The sequence below is a fragment of the Phyllobates terribilis genome, unplaced genomic scaffold (assembly GCF_046119375.1).
Source record: "Phyllobates terribilis strain yellow unplaced genomic scaffold, ASM4611937v1 Scaffold_3__8_contigs__length_932513732, whole genome shotgun sequence".
NCBI classification, from domain to species: domain Eukaryota; kingdom Metazoa; phylum Chordata; class Amphibia; order Anura; family Dendrobatidae; genus Phyllobates; species Phyllobates terribilis.
In genome coordinates, this window is record NW_027362763.1 from 76,938,521 (window position 1) to 76,951,528 (window position 13,008).

The window sequence follows — 13,008 nt, forward strand, 5'->3', positions numbered from 1 at the left end:
CCCCTACCCCTATCTGACCACCATCTACTCACATTCTCATCCCTGTCCTCCTCACCAGTCTCCCATGTCGGCAACTAGCACCCCCCCGCAGAAACCTTGCACATCTAGACACTCACACACTCTCTGACTCTGTTCTACTACTAACATCCACTACATGACACAGACAGCGCCACCACTTTCTACAATGCCACTCTCACATCAGCTACTGACTCAGTCGTCCCTCTTGTGCATGGCAGAGCGTGATGAGTCAACAGGCAAAACTGGCACAACAACCTCACTAAACAGCTTCGACAAACGTCCAGGGTTGCGGAGCGGCGTTGGAAGAAAACACATACTCAATGTAACATCCCTGGCGGCATGCTGGCATGGCTTACCATCTCCCACCATGCAAGACCGCCAACTTACCTATCAGTCCAGGCTGCACACTTTGCTCCATTACTTGCTGTGTGCATGTCTCTTGTCTGATTGCTTAGGGCGGCGGCCCTGTTACTTCCTGATTCTTAAAGTTACAGTGTGCGCAGTCCTAATGCATCCCCAGCCTATTGCTGTGAGTCACTGGATACTTAAACCCCCTCCACTCAGTAGGAGGTGCCTGAGCAACACTTTCTTTCAGTGTGTTCTGTGCAGCTGAGTTGCCAGGTGTTGTCCTGTATCTTGTCTGTTTCCGCCACCCTGAGGGCTGCGTACCGAGGCCTGTTACCTGTATCTTGCTCCAGGTTCAGTTCCTGTGTGAACAGTGTCCTAGCCCGTTACCTGTTTGTCTCTATGTCCAATCCTTCCCTTTTCCTGCAGTGTCTGAACCTGCACCTAACTCCAACTCGTACTTCTGTTTGTGAGTTTTGTGTCCACTCATTACTTCATTGCAAGTACCTTGTGTGTATCTGGTTCTGCTTGTCCCATTTCCCTGCCTCTGTTTCTACCTCCTGTGTTCTAGCTATCTTCCTGTGTTTCCCAGTCTGTTCCATGTGAACAGAGCCCTGTCCTGTCTGCCTGCACCTTCTGCTATGCGGTTACACTCTTCTCTGTTCTGCCTCGCTTGTCCTCCGCACCTGCAGTTTCGCTCTGCTTTGCTTGCCCTCCGCACCTGCGGTTTCGCTCTGCTCTGCTTGCCCTCCGCACCTGCGGTTTCATTCGGTTCTGCTTGCTCTCCGCACCTGCGGTTTCGGTCTGCTTTGCTTGCCCTCGGCACCAGCGGTTTCGCTCTGCTTTGCTTGCCATCTGCACATGCGGTTTCGCTCTGCTCTGCTTGCCCTCCGCACCTGCGGTTTCGCTCTGCTCTGCTTGCCCTCCGCACCTGCAGTTTCGCTCTGCTCTGCTTGCCCTCTGCACCTGCGGTTTTGCTCTGCTCTGCTTGCCCTCCGCACCTGTGGTTTTGCTCTGCTCTGCTTGTCCACCGCACCTGCGGCTCTGTTCCTGTATCCCAGTCTGTATTGGTCCCTATCCAGTCTGCGTTACTACCTGCCAGTACCCACCTGTCTGCATACCAGCTGTGCCTGCCAGTACCCAACTGTCTGCATACCAGCCGTGCCTGCCAGTACCCAACTGTCTGCATACCAGCCGTGCCTGCCAGTACCCACCAGTCTGCATACCAGCCATGCCTGCCAGTACCCACCTGTCTGCATACCAGTCGTGCCTGCCCGTTCCTGCATTCCCCGGTGTGGGTCAACAGCTGTGACCGAGGTATGACCTGGAGTAGCACCTGGGCCACCTCCCATGTCCCTCCTCGGACAACGGAGTCGATTAAGCCGCCGTGTGTTCGTGGTCGGATCTGGCGAGGCCCCTAGTCACGCCCCTCCAGGCACTCCTCGGTTCGTGGCCCAGTGGGACCACCAACCACGCTCACGTCAGTCAGTCCGGGCGTGAGCATCACACTCAAGATGACTTCACTGCATTCAAATAAGCAACACTCACCTCTGCTTAACATGCCTACTTCACAAACCTCATATCCTCCCTATCCTACAATCCCAAACAGCTATTCAACACTTTTAACTCTCTCCTCCGCCCTCCACTGCACCTCCGACCTCCGTCATCTCTGCTGCGGAGTTTGCCACACACTTCAAAAACAAGATTGACCAAACACGGCAAGTCTTTACTGTCGGACTACCACAACCCCTTTGTTTTCCACACCATTTCCCTACCCCCATAACCTCCCTTCCCAACATCATGGAAAGAGATCTTACTTATCTCCTCTCCAAATCACACTTCACCACATGTGCACTAGACCCCATCCCATCCCACCTCCTCCCCAACCTCACCCCCACACTCATCCCATCCCTAACCCATATCTTCAACCTACCACTATCTTCTGGTACTTTCCCCGCTGCCTTCAAACATGCCACAATCACGCCCATCCTCTAAAAGCTATCCCTCGACCCAACTGCCTTGTCCAGCTATCACCCCATATCGCAGCTCCCATTTGCCTCCAAACTCCTTGAGCAACATGTTGACACTGAACTTTCCTCCCACTTTTCATCCAACTCTCTCTTCCACAACCGACAATCTGGCTTCCGTCCCACGATTCCACCGAAACTGCCCTTACAAAAATCACCAATGACTTACTTAAAGCCAAAGCTAACAGACAATTCTCTGTACTCCTTCTTGACCTATCCTCTGATTTCGATACAGTTGACCACTGCTTCCTACAAGAGATCCTCTCTTCCTTTGGCGTCAAAGACCTTGCCCTATCTTGGATCTCCTCATACCTTTCTAACCGCACTTTTAGCATCTCCCACTCCCACACTACCTCCTCACCCCGCCCCTCTCTCTGTTGGAGTCCCTCAAGGATCTGTCCTAGGACCCCTACTCTTCTCAATCTATACCCTTGGCCTGGGAAAGCTCATAAAATCCCATGGCTTCCAGTACCATCTGTACGCTGATGACACCCAGATCTACCTCTCTGGCCCAGATGTCACCTCTCTGCTGTCCAGAATCCCAGCATGTCTAGCAGCCATATCCTCCTTCTTCTCCTCCCGCTGCCTCAAGCTCAATGTGGACAAAACTGAACTCATTATCTTTCCCCCATCTCGCATATCTTTCCCACCTGATCTTTCTATCACAATAAATGACATCACTCTTTCCGCAGTACCGACAATCCGCTGCCTCGGAGTAACCCTTGACTCTGCTCTGTCCTTCAAACCCCACATCCAAGCTCTCGCCACCTCCTGTTGCCTCCAGCTCAAAAATATTTCCAGAATCTGTCCTTTCCTCAACCCTCTTTGTACTAAACTGCTTGTGCATGCCCTCATCATCTCCCGCCTCGCCTACTGCAACATCCTCCTCTGTGGCCTTCCTGCTAACACTCTCGCACCCCTCCAGTCCATCCTCAACAATGCTGCACGACTTGTTCATCTCGCGCCTTGCTACTCCTCTGCTACCCCCTCTGCAAATCTCTTCACTGGCTCCCATTTCCCCAGAGTAGCCAGTTCAAACTACTAACACTGACCTACAAAGCCATCCATAACCTCTCTCCTCCGTACATCTCTGAACTAATCTTCCGATATATTCCCTCACGTAACCTCCGGTCCTCCCAAGAGCTCCTTCTCTCCTCCACACTTATCCGTACCTCACGCAATCGCCTCCAAGATTTCTCCCGAATATCCCCCGTCCTATGGAATTCTGTGCCTCAACATGTCCGATTATCCACCACACCTGGATCCCTCAGACGGAACCTGAAAACCCATCTCTTCAAACAAGCTTACAGCTTGCCATGACCTTGCTGCCTCCTCTACAACACCGGAGCTACTGCAACCCCCAACCTACTGTCTCCTCCCCCATTCCTGTAGAATGTAAGCCCCCAAGAGCAGGGTCCTCTTCCCTCCGTACCGTTCTATCATTGTTAGTTTGTTTACTGTAAGTGATATCTGTATTTGGTATGTAACCCCTTCTTATGTACAGCACCATGGAATCAATGGCGCTATATAAATTATTATTAATAATAAAAATAATAATTTGGCAAATATTAAAAATGATGGTAATCCTAATTGACCTAAAACTGGAAAGGTTTATTCTGATTTCATGTCACATATGGAGAAAAACATGTATATGTGTCTTTTTATACAGTGTATGTAAACTTCTGGTTTCAACTGTACATGGCCGGCATGGAGACCTACACTATGCCCGCCGGCTGCCATGGCAAACATTAGACGTTGTGAGTCACTTCAAGACAATTGGAGGCTTTGCAGGTCTTTTGATTTGCTGGAAATCGAACGTCCTAGGAAAATTCTGCGAAGCCTTCGAATTACAGAACCCAGATTAAATAGAATACTGTAGAGTAAAAAAAATATATAAAATAAATGTATAGTAATTTAAAAAATAAAATTAAAGCTTTAATGAAAAACTTAGGAATATAGATTCATGGACAATGGAGGGGACTACATGTAGCCAGTGTTAGGCCGGCAGAGAGGAGATGACCACACACTACTTCACTGCCCCTAACCTGAGACCACCAACACACAACCTCATTCTCTATCTATCTTTAGTACGGAACTTATTAATCATTTGTTTGTTTGTTTTTTGGGGTTTTTTTGTTTTTTTTTATCTCTTTTGTTATTTTAAAGACTTTGATGTAAGAAAAATCCTCAAAATTTTTCTCCTTTTAAAACTTCTTAAAGCGGAGACATTATCTGACAGTTCCATCAGTTTAGAATAAAGGCTGCTCCACCTGCAGCATCAGCACAACTTCTTGTATTTGCTTGCAGTGGAGTAACTTGAAGCTTTTGAGACCCAATACAAAATTTCCAACAGGTCCACCAGCTATCACCAGTCTTTAATAGTGCAGATCTTAACATATGGCCTGAAGGGATCTACTGGGACTCCCTCAGCTCCAGGACCTGAGTGTGAACAAAACCCCTGCATTCACTATAGTTACCCCTTGTAGGCAAAAAGTGCAAGGTTTACTTTACTACTTGATAGCAGAGGCCGAGGCTATAGGGCCCAAAGATGGCTTAGCTCTAAACTGACCCAAAAATGTACAAGTGCCCGCCAGCCACGGATCCCCCATACAGCGGCCGCAGTGTTAGTGGGTAACATACATCACACACACCGCATTACACAGGAGTCGTAGAGCGGTCACATTACCAAGGTACACCAGGATGCCACGTTCACTGTCAAAGGACCAATCACAGGCAGCGCCATCTGTGGGCAGTGGAGGAATAGACTGGAGAAGCTTCCCGCCCGCTGATCCGCATATTATGGAAATATTAAGGACACTTGGCAAATTAATGTGCCGAATATACAGATAATTCCCTGCAGCGAAATCATCGAAAGTGGCCGAGTACTGCAAGAGAAGGAGAGGGAAAAGATCAAATATAACACAGCAGCACTATGAAATTATATATCATCTATCAATTATATATCAGTTATCTATCTACCTATCTATCATCTATCAATTATCTATCATCTATATATCTACCTATCTATCATCTATTATCATCTATCATCTATATATCTATCATCTATCTATCATCTATCTATTATCTATCTATTATCTATCTATCTATCATCTATCAATCATCTATCATCTATATATCTACCTATTATCTATCTATTATCATCTATCTATCTATCATCTATTATCTATTTATTATCTATCTATCTATCATCTATCAATCATCTATCATCTATATATCTACCTATTATCTATCTATTATCATCTATCTATCATCTATCTATTATCTATCCATCATCTATTATCTATCATCTATTATCTATCTATCTATCTATCAATTATATATCAACTATATATCTACCTATCTATCATCTATCAATCATCTATATATCTACCTATTATCTATCTATTATCATCTATCTATCATCTACCTATCACCTATCTATTATCTATCTATCTATCATCTATCTATCTATCATCTATCTATCTATCATCTATTATCTATCTATCATCTATTATCTATCATCTATCTATCTATCATCTATCTATCATCTATCTATTATCTATAAATTATCTATCATCTATCTATCTATCTATCTATCTATTATCTATCTATCTATCTATCATCTATCTATCATCTATCTATTATCTATCCATCATCTATTATCTATCTATCTATCATCTATTATCTATCTATCATCTATCTATTATCTATCTATCATCTATCTATCTATTACCTATCTATCTATCTATCATCTATCTATCATCTATCTATCATCTATCTATTATCTATCCATCATCTATTATCTATCTATCATCTATCTATCATCTATATATTACCTATCTATCTATCTATCATCTATCTATCACCTATCTATCTATCTATCTATCTATCATCTATCTATTATCTATCTATCATCTATCTATTATCATCTATCTATCTATCATCTATCTATCTATTACCTATCTATCTATCATCTATCTATCTATTACCTATCTATCTATCTATCTATCATCTATCTATCATCTATCTATTATCTATCCATCATCTATTATCTATCTATCATCTATCTATCATCTATCTATCTATCACCTATCTATCTATCATCTATCTATCATCTATCTATCATCTATCTATCTATCATCTATCTATTATCTATCTATCTATCTATCATCTATCTATCTATCTATTATCTATCTATCATCTATTATCTATCTATCATCTATCTATCTATTATCTATCCATCATCTATTATCTATCTATTATCTATCTATCTATCTATCTATCATCTATCTATTATCTATCCATCATCTATTATCTATCATCTATCTATCATTTATCTATCTATCATCTATCTATCATCTATCTATCATCTATCTATTATCTATCCATCATCTATTATCTATCATCTATCTATCATTTATCTATCTATCATCTATCTATCATCTATCTATTATCTATCCATCATCTATTATCTATCATCTATCTATCTATAACCAGGGACCTTCCCAGCCTGATAATATAAGCCCCCAGCTGTCTGCTTTACCTTGGCTTGTTAGGTTATCAAAAATAGGGAGGACCCTACGTCATTTTTTTAAATTACTTATTTATTAGGCTAAACACCCTTTAGTGCCACATGAAAGGCTGTAAAGGGTGCACTTTTTTATATATGTAGGAGGCTTGTGACATTAAATATCTACACTATATATCAATTCTATTCTCTCTAACAATTCTGGCTGTGAGTTTACTGTACTTGGCTGACAAAATTTTGTGGTTCCTTTGAGCTTTTGAGATGTGTGCATAAAAATCGGATGGCACACGCACGGTCCGAGTGCCGTTTGTTTTTCTCGACTCATTGATGAATCTCGTCCGATATACGCAACCACTCGCAGCATGCTGTGATTTTTTTCCTCAGTCTGATTACAGCTGCGGAAAAACTCACAGATCTGCACTGACTCATTGAATAACATTGGTCAGAGTGCAATGCGATTTTTTTCTCACATTGCACTTGTCCGATTCATACGCTCGTGTGAGCGAACCCTTAATATCCATCTTTCCTTATTTGCACATTTTGAAACAAGAATCCTGACATAGCCTAGTCTACAAACTACTCTACTCAGTAAAGAAAGAAACAGACCTCTAAATGGCAGAGCATTGTACCATCTAGTGGTTAAAATAAGTATTGCTGGTTTTCTGCACATTTATTTCCAACTTTTATGCACACATAGTGAAACAATATATGTATCAGAAGAATATAATGATTACTTTTTATATCACACACTCTTCAGCGCACTATTTTTTTTCATCCTAGAGAATGTCTTTAACACATACTTGCTCTTATGTTTAAGAAATTACTACAACCATTGATAGATGTACTCCAGAAATCACTTTTCTGTTGGCATTTTACAGAGATTACAACAAATCCATAAGTGTCAATCGATATATATGAAATATCTATATGTCTGGAAGCTTTGGGTCTCACTTCTAGAGAATGGGGGTCCCATGACTCGTGTTGTGTAAAACAAAAAGTAAAGTCCTGCAAAGGTCCAAGAGAGAAGACAGGAAGGGACAAAACTGTGACTATTACACTCCGTACCTTTCCACATAAAATAGGTAGGTTGAAAATGTTAGATGCATTACGTACAGTATCTGATACCGATTCTAAGTTTTTAGAACTTCAGTCTCCAAGATTCAGAGCTGGATTGTGACTCACATAATGTAACCCAGCATCAGCACAACACAGATAACACACCCGCTCAGGGCGCTACCTCCTGCCTCCCTGATGGGGGCGCACTATGGGGTGAAAAAATGACATTGATGAATTGCTGCTGCTGCACCTTAGGCGTTCAGCACAGTGACTAGGGAGCAGTGGCAGTCACTGACACCGCTCACCCCTCTCTCTGCCCTGCGCCCCGACCGTCGCTACCTCCCCGCACTCTATCGTATTTGTGACTGTCAGACATGAATACAATTGCTATGAGCTGCGCCGCTGGCACAGGATCAGCGGAGCTGTAATCAGCCTCTTGCTCTGCCATGAACTCCAGCAGAACGCAGGTCGCTTCCAGTCTACGCCTTGTTGGAGACGGCACATGCAGGGGGCGTCGGATGGCGCAATGCAGTGACATCATTGCGCCGTCCATTGCCCTGTGCTGTACTTCATGGAAGAGGAGACGGAGCTGCGCTGGATGGGGAGCCTGGATTAGGTGAGTATAAGCTTTTTTTATTCATTTTACATTAGTTTGCCAATAAATGGGGGCATGTGGGGACATTTATATGTGGGGCTGGCTGTGGGGACATATACACGAGGGGCCGGCTGTGGGGAAATATATACCAGGGGCTGGCTGTGGCAATATATATACAAGGGGCTGGCTATGGGGACATATATGAGGGTCTGGCTGTGGGGACATATATGAGGGTCTGGCTGTGGGGACATATACACCAGGGTCTGGCTGTGGGGACATATATATGAGGGTCTGGCTTTGGGGACATATAAACATGGGGCTGGCTGTGGTGATGAATACAGCACCAAAACCATCATCACTACATGAATACATCACGAGGGCCATCAGTAGTATATGAATACAGAACCAGAACAACCATCACTACATGAATGCATCAACAGAACCACCATCAGTACAGGAATATGCACGAGAACCACCATCAGTTTTGCTGCAAACTGTATTTGTCGCAAGATGGGAGTAAAAACCATCATAAGTATCCCTTTATCTATAAAGGGGTCTGTTTATTTTCCATTAGGGTATCTGCCAAATATTGGACCCTTTAATTGAAACCAATTGGCCAGCATTATGGTCTGACATTTAAATATAGGATGTCAGGGATGAATATTACAATTTGTCCCTGGTATCTTGTAAATTATGCCAAACAATGATTCTAAATCTAACTTTGAAAATGCACTCTCTGCTGAGCCTCATCCCTAAAGTACATCAATTTCTTTTTTACTTTTAATGGTATCATTTGGAGAAAAAGGAAACAATTCTACAATTCTAGTGGAAGTGGTCGTCAGAGCTGGAAACCTGACCCATCAGAGGGGGAGTGGGGGTGCGTTAGGGGTACATTTACTTTAGTCTCCTACTCATTCCTTTACTTGGGCAATGGAGGGGAAGGAGTGCAATCGGCTTCACCTGCATATGACACCAAAATACCTTGTCCCGGCCCTGGAGTATAATACAGGATGCAACTCAGGATCAGTACAGGATCAGTAATGTAATGTATGTACACAGTGACTGCACCAGCAGAATAGTGAGTGCAGCTCTGGAGTATAATACAGGATGCAACTCAGGATCAGTAATGTATGTATGTGCACAGTGACTGCACCAGCAGAATAGTGAGTGCAGCTCTGGAGTATAATACAGGATGTAACTCAGGATCAGTAATGTAATGTATGTGCACAGTGACTGCACCAGCAGAATAGTGAGTGCAGCTCTGGAGTATAATACAGGATGTAACTCAGGATCAGTAATGTAATGTATATACACAGTGACTGCACCAGCAGAATAGTGAGTGCAGCTCTGGGGTATAATACAGGATGTAACTCAGGATCAATACAGGATCAGTAATTTAATGTATGTGCACAGTGACTGCACCAGCAGAATAGTGAATGCAGCTCTGGAGTATAATACAGGATGATCTCAGGATCAGTACAGGATCAGTAATGTAATGTATGTGTGACGCCTCTACTCGAAAAGCCCTTTTGTTTTACCCTGGGAGATGGGGGACTCGGAGTCGGGTCCTGTGATGGAGAGATGGGGTGCAGCCGTGGCCCGGACCCGACCCGTGCTCAGGGCCGTCACATTAAAAGACATGGTGTGGGATTATCCGGCTTGAGTGGCTGATTTACGACTACGCCACCTGTGGGACCTGGTGAAGGCCACCAGCGCCGCTGCAGTCCACTGAGGCATGGTGTTGTGGCGGCCAAAGTTATTACTACTCCCCACAGGCGGAGCAAGGCCTCAGGGAAGAAGGACAGGATGGAGGGGGTAGTAGTAGAGGAATACGGGTGTCCCGTCGTGTGGTGTGGCGCAGAATAAACCGTCCGGAGGCCATAGGGGTGAACTTCCAAGGCTTTACTCACATAGATGGCATAAGGAAGGTGACTCCCTGCTCCCCGCGGAGTCCTGCGGTCACCAGGGACGGGGGTCCAACAACCTCCGAGTAAGTCCAGTGTTCCATCGAGACCCTACACCAGAGTGTTCCTGAACTACAGACCGAATCCTTTCCTGTCCGTGTGTGTGCGTATAGGCCGGGTCTCCCTCTGAGCTCCTCTCAGAACAAGGGTACGGGTGGCAGCTCCGCTCCATCCGATACCCGGTGGGATCCTCTGGGCCTACCGGGCTTTCCCGACCAGGACATGGAGTAGCAAGGTCGGGTGTCGGGGGCCGGTACCCCTCTTGCAGCCAGACTCCCTCTGAATATATCAGCATGGCGAGGACAGGTGGCGTACACCGCTCTGTCTGCATCCTGCCTGGGATCCATTTGCTATGGAGCCACACTCTTAAGCTCCAGGCCGTCTTGGTCCTGTCTCCATCCAATGCGGGCCCACACAGGATCCGCGTTAGAGTGGGAGATCACAGCCCACTCAGCAATTGACAGCATAGAGACAGTCAAAGAGCGATTGAAGGCAGTCAAAGATCAAAGACCCAAGATGGCTTTTTATTAAATATGAAATTTAAAGTGTAACTAACTTGTAAGTCCTCCACCCTCACCCACTAACTGGTTCCCTTAACTCTTTGTTCCCCAGTCTCCCTGTAACCAGGAGGGCAGCACTTAGTGCATACTAGCCCCCTCTGGTGGAGAAATGTGGTGTTGGATGCAAAGGTTGCGTCCAGACTATCACACTGTTCTTACCTCAGAGGAGGGACATTACACTCCATTAGAGAAGTGCAGCATCCCTGTGGCGGTCGAACCCTCAGGGGCGCCACATATGTGCACAGTGACTGCACCAGTAGAATAGTGAGTGCAGCTCTGGAGTATAATACAGGATGCAACTCAGGATCAGTACAGGATCAGTAATGTAATGTATGTGCACAGTGACTGCACCAGCAGAATAGTGAGTGCAGCTCTGGAGTATAATACAGGATGCAACTCAGGATCAGTACAGGATCAGTAATGTAATGTATGTATACAGTGACTGCACCAGCAGAATAGTGAGTGCAGCTCTGGAGTATAATACAGGATGCAACTCAGGATCAGTACAGGATCAGTGATGTAATGTATGTACACAGTGATTGCACCAGTAGAATAGTGAGTGCAGCTCTGGAGTATAATACAGGAGGTAACTCAGGATCAGTACAGGATCAGAAATGTAATGTATGTACACAGTAACTGCACCAGAAGAATAGTGAGTGCAGCTCTGGAGTATAATACAGGATGCAACTCAGGATCAGTACAGGATCAGTAATGTAATGTATGTGCACAGTGACTGCACAAGCAGAATAGTGAGTGCAGCTCTGGAGTATAATACAGGATGCAACTCAGGATCAGTACAGGATCAGTAATGTAATGTATGTATACAGTGACTGCACCAGCAGAATAGTGAGTGCAGCTCTGGAGTATAATACAGGATGCAACTCAGGATCAGTACAGGATCAGTAATGTAATGTATGTACACAGCGATTGCACCAGTAGAATAGTGAGTGCAGCTCTGGAGTATAATACAGGAGGTAACTCAGGATCAGTACAGGATCAGTAATGTAATATATGTACACAGTGACTGCACCAGCAGAATAGTGTGTGCAGCTCTGGAGTATGATGCAGGATGCAACTCAGGATCAGTACAGGATCAGTAATGTAATGTATGTATACAGTGACTGCACCAGCAGAATAGTGTGTGCAGCTCTGGAGTATAATACAGGATGCAACTCAGAATCAGTACAGGATCAGTAATGTAATGTATGTGCACAGTGACTGCACCAGCAGAATAGTGAGTGCAGCTCTGGAGTATAATACAGGATGCAACTCAGGATCAGTACAGGATCAGTAATGTAATGTATGTATACAGTGACTGCACCAGCAGAATAGTGAGTGCAGCTCTGGAGTATAATACAGGATGCAACTCAGGATCAGTACAGGATCAGTAATGTAATGTATGTACACAGCGATTGCACCAGTAGAATAGTGAGTGCAGCTCTGGAGTATAATACAGGAGGTAACTCAGGATCAGTACAGGATCAGTAATGTAATATATGTACACAGTGACTGCACCAGCAGAATAGTGTGTGCAGCTCTGGAGTATGATGCAGGATGCAACTCAGGATCAGTACAGGATCAGTAATGTAATGTATGTATACAGTGACTGCACCAGCAGAATAGTGTGTGCAGCTCTGGAGTATAATACAGGATGCAACTCAGAATCAGTACAGGATCAGTAATGTAATGTATGTGCACAGTGACTGCACCAGCAGAATAGTGAGTGCAGCTCTAGAGTATAATACAGGATGCAACTCAGGATCAGTACAGGATCAGTAATGTAATGTATATACACATTGATTGCACCAGTAGAATAGTGAGTGCTGCTCTGGAGTATAATACAGGATGCAACTCAGGATCAGTACAGGATCAGTAATGTAATGTATGTACACAGTGACTGCACCAGCAGAATAAT

The 13,008-nt window shown here is 44.5% G+C and overlaps 1 protein-coding gene across 3 annotated transcripts in view; it reads right to left on the reverse strand.

The window, feature by feature from the left end:
* Nucleotides 1–13,008, reverse strand: part of PKHD1 (PKHD1 ciliary IPT domain containing fibrocystin/polyductin) — a 1,008,258-nt gene that overhangs the window by 430,187 nt on the left and 565,063 nt on the right. For all 3 annotated transcript variants that reach the window (XM_073674041.1, XM_073674039.1, XM_073674040.1), the window contains one exon: nucleotides 5,077–5,275. In XM_073674041.1, the coding sequence (XP_073530142.1) occupies nucleotides 5,077–5,275 (199 nt within the window). The remainder of the gene's footprint in view (nucleotides 1–5,076; nucleotides 5,276–13,008) is intronic.